The sequence below is a fragment of the Lepisma saccharinum genome, chromosome 1 (assembly GCF_977018435.1).
Source record: "Lepisma saccharinum chromosome 1, izLepSacc3.1, whole genome shotgun sequence".
NCBI lineage: Eukaryota > Metazoa > Arthropoda > Insecta > Zygentoma > Lepismatidae > Lepisma > Lepisma saccharinum.
In genome coordinates this window covers 28,512,403-28,531,693 of record NC_139229.1, presented here as the reverse complement: position 1 = coordinate 28,531,693, position 19,291 = coordinate 28,512,403, and the positions used below count along the sequence as shown (strand labels likewise).

The following is a 19,291-nucleotide window of genomic DNA, read 5'->3' as shown; positions in this document are numbered from 1 at the left end:
AAGGACCTATCTACTGACTGCCAGTAGATAGGCTTCTACTGACTCTCACCTGATGAGATGGCAGATCATCCAACCAGTTAGAGCATGGCATGTCGTCAGTACAATGAACCTCCAGTCATAGTTGTAGGTTACCATGACCAGGTTACACTACTCATTCGTAGCCCCCCAATTTCCTCATGATGGTGGGTGGCCACCAGTCCCATACACAGGCTGAAATTTCAGGAGTAAAGTTGTTCCATTTCCCCCAGGAGACTCGAACCTGCACACGTTGCATGATGCCTTAGACTGCACAGCCATGGTGTGGAACGATATTCGATTGAGAGCTATAAGTGGAGGATGGTTTTATGATTCAACATGGAGGCAATAAAGGAGGTGGGGGGATGATTATCATAGATGAGGGGATCCACACATAATATCAATATAATTATATTTTTCAAACACATAGGATATAAAAGAAAAGTGAACTAATAGTCTGTGTTGGTTGACACTTTCTGTTCTGTTCATGTTTAAGGGAATTAAAAATGTAGTAAAATAATAGCGTCGAATAACATGGGTACCTGGGGGAAACCCTGGGGGGTAAAGGCGGTCAGGGGCGTGATGCTGATCACATCATCCCCACTCACGACCGGATCAAGAAAGTGTGGGGCGTTACCCCCACACCCCCTATACGCCTTCATGGCGTGGTGCTATGCACAGGGGAACACTTTACCTTTACCTTTTGTAAAATAATAGAACTTCTAATAAATCAGTTTCAGGAATAAGTAAGCACTTTATTCCAATGTATTACGAATGGACCGATGTGAAAGTTTTGGCAGACACTGATAAAGTACCCACATAAAATTTGCCAGTACTGATAACTGATATTCTATCAATCCGATATAGAATTCCAGATGGTCCTTGAAGAACGTGAACAGTTCATTGACCTCCTTAACCCTTATTAAATGTATGTTACAAGATGACTACAATGCATATTTAGGCATTCACTTTTTAAAAAGTAGTGAATGGAGATTACATGTTTATATCCATAAAATTATAACAAAATGCCAGAATTTTCACACTACATTGTAAGATAATTATAGATAGATCAGTAAAATTATCATAATTTTACCATACTAATTAATCTGTTGCATGCCTACAGTGCAGTAAATTAATTCTGTACTATTATTTTTGTACATGACTATCTGTCATTATACAGGGTGGTCCAAAAGTCGCACTACAGCCTATTATTTCAGAAGTTGTAAGGAAAATGAAACATTTGAATACACCAATGTAAATTGGGTATGAGGGCCCACCTTTTGGGGCATATCACAACAATGTCGCCATTTTGAATTTCCGTCCATTTTTTTTTAAATGGGAAGGGGGTCATGTGGGGTAACAAAACACATTAAAATATTACCAGGAATTCATTTCTAGAATCAGATTTCACATAACTGTTACAGTGTAGGCGTTATTGGCATCCAAAGTTGACACTGGAGGACTAAATGATGTGTTCAATATGCCGACCGTCTTGTTGAATGCATAACTCCAGTCGCGTAATCCAGTCAGCAGACACTAGCAGAAGCACTTCTGGCACGATTTCACTTCAGCACAGCGTAATTCGTTGTTGCAGATGGTGAACATCATGAATTTTTTCTGCGTAAATGAGTTGCTTCAAATGTCCCCACAAAATAAAGTCCATAGGTGTGAGGTTGGGTGATCTTGGTGGCCATTCCATCGGGCCACGCCGGCCAATCCATTGCCCAGGCAACTGGACATCGAGCCACTGACGAACAATTAGCCCATAGGGTGGCGAAGCATCATCTTGTTGGATAGACGAAGGGAATGTACCATCTTCATTTAAAAGAGAAGGAAAGACAGTGTCTCTCAGCATGTCCAAGTACCGCTCGGAATTAAGGGTTCCATCGATGAAGATTGGTCGGTCCAACCACATGGGTGCCCCATATCCCACACCACACCATGATTTTAACATCTCCAACAACATTGGATGGGTCAATCCAGTGGGGATTTTCATCACACCAATATCGGTGATTCTGCTGGTTCACTTCGTCACTGAATAGGATACTCTGTGGGAATGTAGGGTGGTTCTGATGTTGACGTAATGCCCACATACAGAACTCGACACGTCTGTCTGGGTCATCCTCTGAAAGTTTTTGCAGCATTTGGATCTTAAATGGGTGCCATTTGTTGCTATGAAGAATACGCGTAATGGAGGAACAACTAACACCAATTTCACTTGCAAGACATCGAGTGCTGCGTTGTGGGCTCTTTGCAAAGGCAGCCAAGACCATCGTGAGGTTATCTTGTCAGTGGAAGATTTGGGACGACCATTACGTCGCCTGTCGGACACATTTCCAGTTTCCTTGAATTTGGATAGGAGACATGCAACAGTGTTATGCAAAATCGGTGGTCTCTGTGTGTGGCGCCTATTGAAATCTGCTGCAACGACTCGACTGCTTCGTTCCTCAGACATCAGGATCACCTCAATTCGCTCTTGCTTCGTCAACACCATCATATGTAACCTGCAACAGAATAAGGTTTTCAGACTTTTGGATCCCCGGCCGGTTCAAATCCGGGAACTTTTCTAACGGTGGAAGCGGCCCCGGCGCCTACCCAGCGTCGAATAACATGGGTACCTGGGGGAAACCCTGGGGGGTAAAGGCGGTCAGGGGCGTGATGCTGATCACATCACCCCCACTCACGACCGGATCAAGAAAGTGTGGGGCGTTACCCCCACACCCCCTATACGCCTTCATGGCGTGGTGCTATGCACAGGGGAACACTTTACCTTTTTTTTTACTTTTGGATACCAATAATACCTACACCGTAACAGTTATGTAAAATCTGATTCCAGAAATGAATTCCTGGCAAAATTTTAATGTGTTTTGATACTCCACATGACCCCCTTCCCATTTAAAAAATGGACGGAAATTCAAAATGGCGGCCATTGTTGTGTTATGCTACAAAAGGTGGGCCCTTATACCCAATTTTCATTGGTGTATTCAAATGTCTCATTTTCCTTACAACTTCTGCTATAATAGGCTGTACTGCAACTTTGTTCAGTATAATTCTAAGCATGTTGATGTGAGTACAGTTAACAACACAAATACTTGATTGTCTTTTTTCCCCTCTTTTTAGGAACCTGTTGGGGATTACAAGCATTATGGCTTGAAAGAGCCTGAATTTCAAACAGCTTCCCTAATGGTGAGCACATGTATTGTAGATTCAGTGCACATAGATGAAAAGATCAAATGGAAAAATCAATTATTGTCATTTCCTACTGAACGGATGTATCTGAGGACTATGCCAGATGCATTATTGAATAAGGAAGAAGGAAAGATTTGTGGGGATATCTTCGAGAAGATTCTTTGGTAAGTAGAGAATGTTTTGTCTTAACTTCTTTGGTGATTGTTAGCTATATGGCATGCACCATATGCTGTCAGAGGCATTGCAAGAGGCACGATTTTTTCACATATAGAATTCTGAAGTTTTTAATTTTCAGATCCTTTAAAAAGAAAAGGTTGTACTTTTTTGTTTGCTCGATATTTCAACACAAATACATATTTATGGTGAATAAAAGATCAATATTTCGGCACAAAAACTGAGGACATTTCAGGATCAATGTGATATATAAAATGGCATTTTGTTGCTAAAATAAACATGGTAATAAAACATAAAAATGGTGAGTATAATCCTTAATTTGACTTTAAAATTTTACTTATTACATAAACATTTCCCTTCTAATAGCACATTTATGTAGTTATTCAAGTATTAAGGTTATCCCTGCATAAAGAAAGGAGTCCATTTTTGTTTCTCAAATATTTAATTCACAATTAATAAATTTTCTCTTGATTTACATAACACAGCATAATTCAAACTTCAGAAAGTCTTGTGTCCACAAATAAATTCTAAATTTCGTATTTAAGAGTTCATTTCATATCATTTTGAAACAGAATTGTGGGAAAACGTGACTCGCGCCTTTCAAAAACATGGAAAATTAAAATGATGGTGTGCTATTTCACATTTCGTGTTTTTGTCAAAAATGAAGTATGCATGTTTGTGTCAAGAGCATTTAACAGAATTTTTTGTCTGAGAAGCAAGATTGCAAGGACCCCCAGAAACCCAGAAGTTCACAGAAGTGAGAGTGCTGATGGGGCAGAGGACTTGATTCTGCTGCAGGATCACCATAAGCTGTGGGACCCATGCCAGGGCCTGTCCAGGAGAACAATGCCTCTGACCACTCATCCACATGACCCATCATCAAGACTCAATCCAGGAACCAGATAAATGGGAAGCAGCCCAGAAAAGTAGCTTGGCCACATTAGCATTTACACTCGTTCACCATCCATAATTTAGAAACCTTGGCATTGTAATTTTCTTTACATCTGACTCGCCACCCGTTGGTCAACGAAACATACCGTATCGTACCCAAGGTATTGGGTACAAAGTAAAGTCTTAGATTAGCAGATAGCAGGGAAAGGAATGCTGAGTAAGTAATCAGGCAAAGGTCGGGTGATTGACTTGGAAGTCGTATGTGGCAAGAGTGTTGGAATTGTCAGGAGGTGTGGGCAGTTGGCGAGAATACGAGAGAGAGTAAGGTCTGCGGATTGTGAGAGAGGAGCAAAGTGGAGAACGATTATTGGACGATGGTGTGTGATAGATTCGATGTCTGACAGGGAGGTCAGACAAGTGATAGTTGAGAGGACAAGTGTAGGAACAATCTTCATATATTTGTAAGGCAAGTAATATCCTTTTCTTAACCAATCCATATCGGTTCAGTCATGGAGAGTATAAAACCCATATTTAATCTAAGCTAATTTCTATCGCCATTCCTTTAAAAGGTAACCTCTTGCATTTATCACATTTAGGCCAAGCGAGTGATAACCATCTGAGAGATGAATGAGGAATAGCTACATCACCCAATTAAACCTAGAGGTTCTTGGTTCGATCCCAAACGCAGCATGGGAGTTGCGTTACGTGGTGGAGTCTGCTTAGGGCTTCTCATCAATTTTTTTGCAAATGTGATGAGAAAACACTACAGTACGTGAAATACTGCGATTTTCATCTATTTCATTCCGAAGTATGATGGAAATAATAGAGCCTTCTAGCTTTTATAATTATGTACGTGAGATATGGCGCCGGAATTTTCACTTGTTAGCGCTTCACGTTGTATTAATTATCAATTGTTACCAAAGATCAAGAAAAGAAAGCAAAAGGTAGGCCTAGCAATATGCTACGCGGTAAGGCGCAAATAAATAAGAGTAGAGTTTTAACTAGGTTATTCGGCGATTGGCTTGTGAAAAGATGAGAATTAACATTAGGATGTTGCATTAAGGTTGGTTAAATATTTTAAAGATGTGTTCGGTACTGTCGTCACTCTGTTACGCGATTATTGAACCTAACTTATCAAATTTCCGGGAGAGTAAATAATTGCTAATAATGTCCTGTCAAAGTCACGGGGGGATGAGAAAAGAAAACAAGCAACTTAGTGCTAATTTTAAGCTAATCAAGCATTTTTCCTGCGCATAGGCTAATCATAGAATCATGGCGCAATCTAGATTTATCCACCCCAACATTCTCGAAACTATCCAGTTTCAAGGTAACATTCACGAGGATGTATTAAAATTCATCGACAAATTTGAAAGTTTAGCTATTCTTAATGAGTGGAATGACTTAAAGAAAAGACAAATGCTACCGGCATTTTTGGGTGATTCAGCATTGGAATGGTTAAATAGTTGGAGTCGAACTCAGGAAGCACAGGATATAGATTTTGTAACTTTAAAGACTAAAATTGTGGAAGAATTTACGGAACCGGGGGATACTTTTCAATTAGAAGAACAAATCAGATTACGCTTCCATCAGGAAAATGAACCTGTTTCAAAATATGTGAGAGAAAAACAGTTATTGTTATTAAAATTAGATCCTGCCATGGACATTAGTGAGCAAATTAAGCAAATAAGAGGGGGTTTACAACCTAACTTTATGAAAGAAGTTTATAACAGGGAATATGATTTAGTGCATGAAATGTTACGAGACCTGAAAAATGTTGAACAATTCAAATATCTTGTGCAAAAACGGCAAATTCTAGAAACTGAATGTGAGACAATGAAAGCTCTGTCGTGTTCTGAATCGAGTCGAGCCTACATGCCGTCTCAGCAAGCTATCACGTTGCAGCGCACGGTCAATGGTCATGTTGACATAAGTTATTCTCAGGCTAATCGGGAGATCGAGGAAAGATTAAATGCACTGCAACAAGACCTTGATCAATTACAGTCGAACACGGGACTCCAATCTCATGAGTCAGACTTAGTTTTGCAATTTCAGAATCTTGAGGCTAAAGTAAATGCACTTACAGAACATCGGAAAAAACATTCATTCACTGAGTCATCATTCTCATATCCACTTAGAGAAAATGTTCCTAGAAATAGAAACAATAGAAGAACCTATTATAATAATAGTAACACAAGAGCCCACACTCAGTGGCAGAATAGAAATACTTGGCATAACAACCACAATATTAATCTCGACACACAGTCGGAAAGCTCGCATAGGGGGCGATGGCGCAATGGCAGTAACCCTCGATTTCAGCGTTCGCATTTTTCATCTTCATCGCCGCGAACATTTTTGGAGCAACAACAGGGGCGCGAAGATCCAAATAACCATACTAATCAGGTTGTTAATGCAAATTACTCTACTTTTCGTAGGAACAGAAGCAATTTTAAACGAGTAAGACCTGCATATGACGGGGACCTAGGTATAGGACCTACGGGGAAAACTCTAACGGTTTCTACTTTTCCTTCTGAAGATCTGATTTACATCAATGTGAAAGTAGATGGGGAAATTCGACAGTTCATCCTGGATAGTGGAAGTCAAATTTCGGTAACTGGAGATAAGAACATACCAGTCAATGCCAAGCGATTTAATATAAATACTGCGATTAGAGGGGTCACTAATAGTCAACTGACGGTTAAGGAAATTGTGTTACTACCATTTTCTATACATAACCAAACATTTGTTCATCCATTTAGAATTGTTAAGGATTTTAATCAAATTACTATCTTAGGAAATGATTTCTTGAAGGGACAAAAGGCTAAGTTAGATTTTGAGGAAAATAAGCTTACATTGCATAGATTTGGCACACCTCCTAGAAACCAAATTAAAAATGAGAATAAGAAAGCTTTTGACGTGTCAATCAAAGTTTCCCATTTGTTACATCATGTTTTGCAACCAGAATTCATAGCTGCTAAAAAGATAAAAGTGAAACCTAGGACACACTTATGCATACCATTGAAATTGGCTAATTCATATGACAAAGATAGGACACTCTTGGAACCGGACCTACAGTTTCAAGAGAAAACGGGATTGATGGTTGCCAGAGCAATTATTAATCCGGATTCGAATCTCATTTGGATCACAAATCCTTTAAATTATAATGTTACAATTAAGAAAGGCACTATTATCGGGAAAGCTGAAACATGGGATAGGCCAATCATGAGTAACACTAATGATGAGAATAAGGATGAAATTGGTGAACAGGCACAGGTTTTTGCGACGGAAGAGTTAGGGAACGTCAGTGACGGACGGGCGGACCCTAGTCGGTTTGATGTGAATCCGAATTTAGAACCCCAGCAAAAGGAGCAACTTTTGGCTGTTTTAATGAAATATCCACATGTTTTTGCGTGGTCAAAGGATGATATAGGTAGAGCCACGAATTATAAACATAGAATTCAACTAAAAGATGACACAGAATTTCACTTAAAATCCTACCCGATTCCAGTTCACCTTCGTGATGAAATTAAAGATCAGATTGAGACTTTATTAAAGCAAGGTGTTATTTCTCCTACAAAATCACCCTTTAACTCTCCAGTTATCCTTGTAAAGAAGGCAAAGGGGGGTTATAGATTATGCCAGGATTATCGCAGATTGAATGTTTCGTCTGTATTTGACGCTCTGGGTGTGAATAACATCAATGAAATATTATACAATATGGGGGGTAAGAAATACTACTGTACGGCAGACTTGAAGAGCGGATTCTTTAATATTCCTCTCACCGAGGATAGTAAGAAATATACAGCATTTACAATACCAGGAATGTCACAGTATCAAATGAACGTCGTGCCACAGGGCCACGTCAGTTCATCAAGTGCGATGACTCGTTGCATTCACCTTGCTTGCTCAAATTTGGATCCCAATCACTTTGCCCATTATGTGGACGATTTGTTTTGCTTTGGAAATACCTTTGAAGAAATGCTCGTAACTCTGGAGAAAATGTTACAATGTTTACAGGCCGCGGGATTGAAACTTGCTATAGAAAAATGTCACTTCGGCTACACTGAGATTATTGCTTTAGGACATAAAATTTCAAAATTTGGCTATCGGATCAATGACAAAATCATTGATTCTATCAAGAAATATAAGACACCGACAACCGTGAAACAAGTTCGCACATTTCTCGGATTAACATCTTATGTCAGGAAGTTTTTAAAATCATATTCCGAGATGGCACTTCCCTTGCAAAAATTGATAGGAAAAAAGAAGAAATTTCTCTGGGGGGAAGAACAGCAAACTGCGTTTGACAGGTTGAAAGAGGCTTTACTTACAGCTCCTGTATTAATGGCATATGATCCATCAAAAGAAGTAAGGGTATACACGGATGCAAGCAGTAAGGCTATTGGCGCGGTGATTTTACAACCGAATGCGAACGGTGATTTTCAGCCTATTTCCTATTGCAGTAGAGTTTTAAAAGACCATGAAACTCGACTTTCAACCATCGAGCAAGAATTGTTGGCAATCATATACGCATTTAAGTCATTCAGATTCTTCTTACTGGGCCGACATTTCGAATTATTTACCGACAATCAAGCAATCACATTCATTCGATCCTCAACGCAACTTTCAAACAAATTATTTAGATGGTACACGTTGATGGCCGAGTTCGATTTTACGCCAATTCACTGCAAAACTACACAAAATATGGCGGATGCTATCAGCAGAGAAACAGAACATGATCCAAAGGATGAAGACGAGGAGCTTCCAGAGCCACGTACATTGTTATTGTTAGATGAGACAATTGATGTTGCTATACACCAACGAGAGGATTCTTATTTTGGAAATATCATGAAAATTTTGGAAGGAAAAGAAGACGAGGGGGGCAACAACCCACCCAACCCCTCCCTGCAGAGGCAAGCTTGCTATTATGTTATGGAAAATGGACTTCTTTATAGACAACATAAACTGGGAGCTACGACTAAAAAATTATTATGTATACCGAAGTCACTTCGCAACACTGTCATTGAGACATTGCATAGTTTACCAGCTGGAGGAGCGCATTACGGCTTCACTAAAACATACAAAAATGCACTAGATAGGATTTACTTTCCATTCATGAAGAACCATATTCAGAAAATGGTCAAGGAGTGTGTAATTTGTCAGCAGAATAAGCGCATAAAAGGAGCGCCATATGGAGAACTTTTAACGTTCAACTCACAGAAACCATTCGATAGAATCGCTTTAGATTTTAGCGGACCGTATCCACCAAGTGGTTTGCTTCGCCATAAATACATACTAAGTGCAATCGATCATGGTACTCGATTTTTAATTGCTCAATCAGTAGCAGATACTTCAAGTGAGACAGCAGCTAACTTCCTTTTTGAAAATGTAATTCTACGCTTTGGATGTCCGTCTCGTATAGATACGGATAGAGGTACTTCATTCACAGCTAGTTTATTCAAAGAACTATCGGAGAAATGTGGAATCCAACTGAAATTCGCTCCAGCAGCTAATCACAATTTAATTGGATTATTGGAACGATCACATGCTATTTTACAGGGACTTATGAAAAACTTCGTGAACTCAAAACACACAGACTGGCTTTTATACTTGCAATCGGCCGTGTGGTCGTACAATGTTAATTACCAGGAGAATTTGAAGAACAGTCCATTTTTTCTTCTTCATGGATTTACGCCTAGATTAGTCTGGGAGAGCGGACTACATTTAACGCCCAGTGTGAATGTAAACAACGAGATGAGATTCAAGATTCTCGAAAAAGCACGAGAAGCAGCTTATGAGTCTCTACAGAAACGCCACCGACAAGCAAAGAAGTACTACGATAAACGTCATCAGTCCATTGAATTTACACCAGGAGAATTGGTTCTAGTATACGATGGTAGTCATCGTGTACACACCGCTAAATGCTTTTCGGGAGTATATAAAGGACCTTGTAAAATTATAGCAAAAGAAAATCCCAATGTTTACAAAGTGGAATATAAGACAAAACGGGGACAGACAGTCGTGGACTCAATTTCGGTTCAGAGATTGAAAAAATACTATGCTTCAGAACACGGTAGCGGCGATGAGAATGTAAATGGTGATGATGAGACTGAAGAACAGGAACAGTCAGGAGTGAATGAGTGAGAACATACCTTTTACCCTGTACGTAACTTACTTTTCAGTACTCTGATGCACTACATAAATTTTACATCTTGCAAATATTTTTTTTTAAAACTAACAAACACTAAAATTATGTGAAATATTATTGTTTAGCCCTTAATAATTGCACGGAAGTGTAAAACTAGTTATTACCACACTAAAATCATTAGTTATAACACGTAGACATCGAGGTTTCATAATAATGAACAACAAGTACAGTAACGCGCAAAAATAATAATAATTAATATTATTGTATTCACGGATAGTGAACAAAGGGAATGGTGATGAATATCAATTGCGCGCAAGGAATTTTCCTCAGATTTCTGTAGGCCTGCAGAGAACTGTTGGAAATAATCTTTTGTGAACTACAAAAGATAAATAGTGTAAGTCGATAATAGACTTTAGTATTTTTTTATGAATAAAATGTGTTAAACACATTCGGTAAGGAAAATGAGAATTAAAATTCTCTATGATTTAGCGTGGTTAGTCAAAATAGGGTTTAAACAAGTACACATTTTAATATTTCAATTGTTACATTTAAGTTAATTACATTTATAATTTTAATAACTAAATAAATGACAGAAATATGAGATCAGTTTTATAAGGTTTAAATAACGTTAGAATAAAGAGAACAGTTATAATAAGAGCTGAATATGCATACAGCCAGTAAATTAGTCAATAAAACGAGTTACAGATCAATAATAACTAAATAAGAATTGCGATATTAAGAATTATAATATAGATAATAATAATACGAAGAGAATAGTGAATATTTTGGTTCTTGGATAATTATAAAGCTCACATAAAATGTATCACATGGAAATAATATAAATATTAAGGTTACTTTTATAATTATACGCATTTTACATTGAGATTTAATTATTTTGTATATTTTTCTTATATAACCTTACATAAAAGCTAGATTTGAAATTTAATATGAAGATTAATAAGTCAATTAAGGGCATAGGAGAAATAAGTAGTATTTTAAACATACAGCTACGATCATGTGTTATCAGCAGCCACTTGTCAGATTTTATTAACAATTTAACGACACAGTCATGAGATGAATTACGACAGTCTTGAAGAAGTAAAATATCTTTCATTAAACATGTACATTACATTGATCCATCTAATTTGGGATATTTAATTCCAAATACGACTCGATTAGTTTATTGAATTTTATAATCAAGTTACTTAGAGTACTTCCTAATTTTTTTTCGCATGGTAGAAATTTCCCATCTTGTAATATTCCCACTTAAAATTTCCCTCACATGTATTTCACACTTCTCGAAGCGATATCCAAAGTCAACTTCGAACGTCTTCATGGTAAATTATCTGTCGTCAGCAAAAGGATAAAGTTCAACCGGGGTGCAACGGAAATGTCCTTCCTCCTTAAGCAATGGGGAAACTTGAGTTACATTCAGAAAGACAGAATAACAGAAGAAATATGCAAGTTAGGCATTCTATTCGTTTCTTGCGGCAACGATATCTACCTACATCGGCAGGAGCAACATTCTCTCTTGACATGAAGTAACCAACACGTTGCAAATTAAACAGCAGATATCTCACATTCCACATTAGCCGGGGAACTGAATGAACTGCCGACAGAGCATTCTTTCAACTCAGGCTATCGACTTCAAGGATACAAAAGAACATGCAACCTTATATCCGTTCAGAACGATATTTCTTCATCTGGCAACATTTGGAATATAAATTGCAATTAAGTTTTCATTTTTATGTCATTAAATGTTAGGTGAATATATTATTTTCCTTCAATATTCTTAGGCTGATTACAATATCATTAGGGGAGAAAGAGTCCATAATGGCCAACGAAATTTCGAATTCTTAGAATATTATTTTACGTATTTCAATTTATGTGGACAATATTAGCAAGTGCACAGGATATTTTACAATTAATCTTTATTAATGACGTTATTTTTAACAATATTATACTAACAGAAGGACGATCGTTCGACACATTATTTTTTAGGTAATATATAAAGTATTTCATTTCATTCAATTGTTATTTATAGATATTTTCAGTCAATTTAAGCGTTCATACATATTCAGAAACCAATTATAATTTAAATTTTGCAGTAGTATACAGTATACACTCATAAAATCTTCAAGAGTATTTACAATATTACGTTCAATTCATATATAAAGTTCAATTTGTTTTCAGTAATTATTAGTAGTTATATTTTTTCTCTTTTCAAGATTCTAATTATATTTGGTGTGTAAAGGATGGCATTAATTAGAATTTGGGTAATTTATAGTAAGAGTAAATGTTATGACTGAATCGGTACTCCTTTTCAAATTCCATTTCCTAAAATGTAACAACCCTCAACTACAAGATTTTTCATACTTGTAATATTTACAAGCACTATTTTTTTAAAATAAGGGTGACTTAGAGGCGCCCTTGTCTCAACAAAACCTCTACACATACCGACATATTAAGTTCTCTCACAAACAACATTACACTAACGATCAGGAGGAAATGCCTGTTCGGTATATGAAGCAAATTTCCTTTCCAAAACCTACCTGAATTGCCTCACAGATAATTCAAATTTTAACGGTGAAATGAACATTTTAACAATATTATGAAACCATGTTAACAGTCCTCAGTTCAGCTTTTTCACAGATGTCAACGTCTAGAGATGGTCACCAGCTAAAACCTTGGAGAAATAAGAAGTCAATTTACACCTGAAGGACGCAGAGGAATTATTTGTCCTACGATTTTTTTGAGAATTTCTCAAGAGTTTTATTTCTGAGAGTTTTCTTTTATTTTTTTCGACACGTGGAAACAGGAATTACAATTAGACCTTTCATCAATTTTAATTACGCAGTTCAGCGAAATCAGTCGATAAGCACCAAATCGTTTAACACGGATCTCCTTCATTCTATTCTAATTAACTCCTACTGAAGTCAAGTAGTAGTGAGACCCGATATTCAACGCTGATAATACATACATAGATTTGAAGGAATATTTACATACAACTAAATACTTCACATTCACAATTCGACGATATACAGTTCTCTACTGTACGTTTTTCATCAATGACAATATTTGTAGCTGCAAAATTAATGCATCAAAGTGAAAAACATTTTTCACGGCCACAAGGAACTAATATATACATATATACGTGGTTTAGTTCAAGAAGAAACTTCATTGCTATGCGCAGAGACTATTAAGTGATGATAACAAGAGTAAAATTATGGTATTTTACTTGAACTTTTTGTGAGAATCAGGATAACTCAAGGATTATTTTATGGACAAATGTTAGTGCTGTGATTTTATCTATCGAACACTATTATATTCTTATTTTCAAATACATAAATTTATGTACATAGATTATTACTCAAGGACAGTTACTGATACAGTGTATATATTTTGATTAACTTCAAATTTTCTAATTAAATCTTTATTGTGATAGTTGACATATATTATAAATAAAAACGACAGCGATATTTAAATGATACAATAAAGTAAGAGACGGTGAAATTTACATCGATAATGACATATGTGTGCAAGTGTAATTCGGATGAGTATCACAAACGTTGCTGATTTTGTAAATATTAACTTCCAAATACATAACAGTGTTGTACAGTGTCAGTGCTTGCAGGATCGATTACACTACTTCGCTAGTGTGTCATTGAGTCATAAATTTTGACAAGATCCATTCTTGTGGAACAATGCTTTTATAATTTTCTCACGTGGTGTCAGAGTGTTGCATGCTTATGCACGGACTTTGCTACGTCATCACGTAGTATGGGAACTCAGGTGTGGAGCGTAAGCCTCTCAATGAATACGCGCACGAGCAGATTGTCGAGTTAGCATAACAAACTCACGTGCCAGTGTTTACCTTTTATATGCCTTACGCAGTCATGTATTTTTTTTTCTTCTCTTTCTTCTATCGAGACTTGTGATATATTTATATTTTCAGGACCTATCTTATTCCATTTACATATATTCTGGGTAATGGTATGTTATTACAATATTTTTAGTATACTATATTTTATAATAAAAAAATCTCTCCATAGAAAGGATCGATATGGAATAGAACTTTAAATCTTTCATCTTTAGTTGAAAATCAAAAGATTTTCTTTAGGGGGTAGAGGAGCGTATCGTACCCAAGGTATTGGGTACAAAGTAAAGTCTTAGATTAGCAGATAGCAGGGAAAGGAATGCTGAGTAAGTAATCAGGCAAAGGTCGGGTGATTGACTTGGAAGTCGTATGTGGCAAGAGTGTTGGAATTGTCAGGAGGTGTGGGCAGTTGGCGAGAATACGAGAGAGAGTAAGGTCTGCGGATTGTGAGAGAGGAGCAAAGTGGAGAACGATTATTGGACGATGGTGTGTGATAGATTCGATGTCTGACAGGGAGGTCAGACAAGTGATAGTTGAGAGGACAAGTGTAGGAACAATCTTCATATATTTGTAAGGCAAGTAATATCCTTTTCTTAACCAATCCATATCGGTTCAGTCATGGAGAGTATAAAACCCATATTTAATCTAAGCTAATTTCTATCGCCATTCCTTTAAAAGGTAACCTCTTGCATTTATCACATTTAGGCCAAGCGAGTGATAACCATCTGAGAGATGAATGAGGAATAGCTACATCACCCAATTAAACCTAGAGGTTCTTGGTTCGATCCCAAACGCAGCATGGGAGTTGCGTTACGATACCCTCCACGACAGAGGGTGAAATCTGGTACAGCTAGGGTAAATGCACCAATTTAGGTTTCCACAGGGAAGCACTCTGAGATGAACAACCTTAGTCTGCAAAGTCATGAATATGGATTCTTCACATAAACCCTAATTACGTAGATACAACAGTTGTTTGTAGAAATTTAAATTAAAAATACTCTTAAAGTCTATATTTTTTGTTTAAGTTTTTACGTAGTACATCTATGTGAGCCCAATCACAAGGTAAATGTGTTGTAATGTGTAAATGTGTTACCAACACAGATGTTTGTAAATAAAAAAAAATAAAAAATGTGTACAAATATGGCTTTCCATGCAAATGGAAGCCATTGCTTTAAAATTTTCATTTAAAGCTTGGCTGGACCTTTGGCTGATGCCAGGGCAGCTGTTTTAGAATTTTCCTCTTCTTTTGAAAAATCGCTATAATATTCCAAAATCTGAAAAATTACATGTACTTAGAATTCCTTCTAGAGCACTCATGTAGTTCGTCTAGATAGTATCAACAGTTTAATAGACCAACGCAAGCACAAAACTATAGATAATATCTTGGCAACAGCGAAAGCAAACCACATGAAGATTCACTTGAATGCTTTAGAAGAAATTAACTCTCGAAGTTAATTTAATAGTATCGAGCATCAGACTAGAATGATAAAAATATACATTTTGTATTTACAATCACTGTATTTTATTTTTAGGCAATGTTTCAGCACTTAAAGCAGTGTTTTTGAAGGCACTGAATGATGTGCCATTGTGTTGCCATGACAGGAAATGCAATGCTTCTAAATGTAATTTTATTTTGTAGCATAAGTTCAACAAGCAATATGTACAATTAAGAGGAAAGAATATTCTGTCTACAAGCCAGATATAAGTGCGAAAGTGATATGCCATCCAATACAGTCAGAATTGAACCTCAAAGCATCCTTGTCCCAGCTGAGTTAAACTTCACTTCAATCTAGTGACGAGATACAATGAAAAATAATTTTTTAACTGTGACATTACAGCTGCACTTACACAATCCATTGGTCTGATTTTTTAATAATGGTATTTTCTTTAACTCAGATGCAACAATTTTTTGCATTTCTTAGTTTTGAACAATTACTGACAAATTTTCAAATTTGTTAAAAATTCACTTTGTACTTTTGTTCCAGTTTCCCAAGCACATTCTTCATGTATGATTTTTCTCATTCTTTGCACAAGCACCATCCTAACATTATATCTCCTTATGCTTTGATTTTCAACTGACATTATGAACTTTGGAGTAGGGGAAAAGGAATGGGGAATACCAGAAAGAAGAAGATAAGAAAATATGAAGTTATGAATAAATAAATAAACCGTGGCACTACAGCCTGTGAGGGCAAGAGCCTATCTATCAACTGTCATCTTATCCAACCAGATAAGAAGTTATGATAAGAACAAGATAAACGAAACATGATGAATGTGATAATTAGATATAAAAGTGTGAATGCAATAATAATGTAAAATATTAAATAATAATAATAATAATTCTTTATTAAATTTGTCGGTTTAAAAAAATAGGTAAAGTGCTCCCCTGTGCTTAGCACGATGCCATGAAGGCGTATAGGGGATGTGGCGGTAACACCCCACACTTTCTTGATCCGGTCGTGAGTGGGGGTGATGTGATCAGCATCATGCCCCTGACTGCCTTTACCCCCCAGGGTTTCCCCCAGGTACCCATGTTATTCGACAGTGGGTGGGCGCCGGGGCTGCTTCGAACGTTAGAAAAGTTCCCGGATTTGAACCGGCCGGGGATCGAACCCGGGACCTTTAGCATGATAGTCAGATGCGTTACCGACTGAGCCACGGCAGTCGGTTTAACAAGTTTGTAAAAAGTTTGTTGAAGTGATTGTTGAAAAGAAAGAAAAGCAAAGAATTGTGGGGAAAAAAATCACTATTTTAAAATCATGTATAAATAAAGCTGAAATTTTGAAGTTTCAAACAATGTAGATTTTATTGAAGTGTAGCATAGGGGCCACCAGAAATTTTGGCAGGAGGGGGACAAACTCGGGGATAGCAAGTACTTTTCATTGATGAAACACTAAACACAAAGCTAAATATATGAACATATTATAAAAATATGAGTGTTTACCATTACCTTCACTTGTAGGAGATCACCACAGCTATTCCCGAAACAAAAAATGGAAATGCCTTGGCTCTCTGCCAAATAAGTCAATCACTCTAGAGTCAAAGTTTGGATCACCGTGCACTTTTAGTCGGTGAATCGCTTAACATACACAATCCTGAAAGTCGATCATGCGACATGGTTGAACTTTTTTATCTTAGCCATGTCTTCATGCGTCACATTGTGCTGAAAGATCTCTTGATAGAGCACGTTGTAGCCAGTAAAGTCACGGCAATATTTGCTGCAGCAGCTACAGAAGGATTGAAGATGTATGAACCATGTTTTCGAATGTTGAAGGCATGAGGGAGTCTTCGTTTCCATTGCTCCACTTAAAAACCAGCCTCAGCCTCCAGGCTATCGAGGATATAGGAATGCACAGTTGTCAATTTTGTTACCAAGTTGCTGTACTTGTCAAATGATAATAGTCTGAATTATTTTGGGATGAAAATGAACAGTTCCTGACAATGCTGGTCCTCGGGTGAAAATCGTAGATCCAAGACAGCAATAAGTGAATCGAGGTATGGCACAAATATTTGTCAATGAGAGTACTCTTCTATGCTTTCTGATGGGTAATTTTCATGATACTGTTGCCGTGATGTGCAGCAAGATCGTTTTGGTACCACATCAATGTGGTCACAAATTTGTTGAACTCGAAAGTACATCTTTGCAAATTTGCTGTTCAGTATTTTCCCTGTTTTTTTGCAGAATCAAGAACGAACATTGAGAAAAAAGCCAGGGAGGGGTAATTTTCCACCCCTTGCCCTTACGTTGCTGCGCCAATGAAATGTGGTGAAATACACAACCTGACAAGCAATATGCTACATCAGCGAGAATTTTTCCACAGTTAAAGTTAATTACATATAAAAGTTCCATTAAACTGGAAAAAGTAACACATCAGATGATTTCTCTTCTTTCAGGGATACCTTGCATGATAATGCTTTCAGACATATTGTTCAGAAAGTAAGTGACGAGCAGACTCCATATTATACTCAATATATAGTCAATGAGAAACACAGGGATGAGAGGGCTACGGCTATATTACAGGTGCCTCCACATACTTTGATTGCCATTATACTGAATGAATTAATACTTGAAGCACTAGCAGAAGCACTGCATTTTCCTTGCTTGTTTAAATGAATGTTATGTTTTAAATGTTATAGTTGTGTGTCAATTAAAATTATGTTGATTTCTTATTTATGATTTAATTTACATTAAGTTTGTGTTTTATCGTGTGTTGCTTTAGCAGTAAATATTGTACATTCTAAGTTTTCAGAAAAATGTAATTATACTCAGGGATTTATCCAGAATTTTAATGTGGCGGGAGGTAACAATTTTAGGGGTGTAAATGTAAATTTAAAGCAAAATGGCCATGAGATAGATCTTTGTGAAACATTTTAAGGGAATTGGTAAGTTAGTGACCACTCTTGGCAACAATACAGAAATTCATTACATTAGTTGTGCAAGGAATATATGGTGTCACTAAAACATAAACATGTGGTTGTCTCTGCACCATGGCTATGTGGTCTAAGGGATCAGGCACACTGGTTCGAGGTCTCCTGGGGAGAGGAAGCTCAACAACTTTTCTCTTGAGATTTCAGCCAGTGTATGGGATTGGTAAGGAAATTGGGGAGCTACAAATGAGTAGTGTAAGTTTGTCATGGAAACCTACAAAAACGACTGGGGTTTCATCGTGCTGACCTCACTTCACACTGTAACTGGTTCGATTATATCGCCCACCTCTGCTGAGGCATGTGGGAGTGAGGCCGGCAGTCAGTAGGTAGGCCTTGGTCCTCACAAGGGCTGTTGTGCCATGTGTTAGTTAGTTAAAACATATGGTAATCAGATGGGACAATGTCTGGGGAATAAGGTGGATGCATGCAGTGTTTCCCAACCAAAGTGGAGAACGATGTCACGAGTGACCTCGTATTTTCTGCCTAGTAGACAGAACCTATGCACGAGTGCTAGTGCCACGTTTTTTCAGCTTCTCGTGAATGTGTTCCAGCTGCTGAGAGTACACAATTGA

The 19,291-nt window shown here is 37.3% G+C and overlaps 1 protein-coding gene across 4 annotated transcripts in view; it reads left to right on the top strand.

Moving 5' to 3' along the window:
- LOC145994042 (cilia- and flagella-associated protein 65-like) overlaps window positions 1–18,413 on the top strand; it is an 85,957-nt gene extending 67,544 nt beyond the window's left edge. For 3 of the 4 annotated variants that reach the window (XM_083130145.1, XM_083130128.1, XM_083130139.1), the window contains 2 exons: window positions 3,136–3,368; window positions 18,186–18,413. In XM_083130145.1, coding sequence (XP_082986271.1) covers window positions 3,136–3,368; window positions 18,186–18,405 — 453 coding nt within the window. In that variant the 3' untranslated portion in view covers window positions 18,406–18,413. Of the gene's footprint in view, window positions 1–3,135; window positions 3,369–4,094; window positions 4,347–18,185 lie in introns of those variants that run through there. The other variant, XM_083130133.1, reaches the window with a different exon arrangement.
- Window positions 18,414–19,291: the final 878 nt, after the last annotated feature.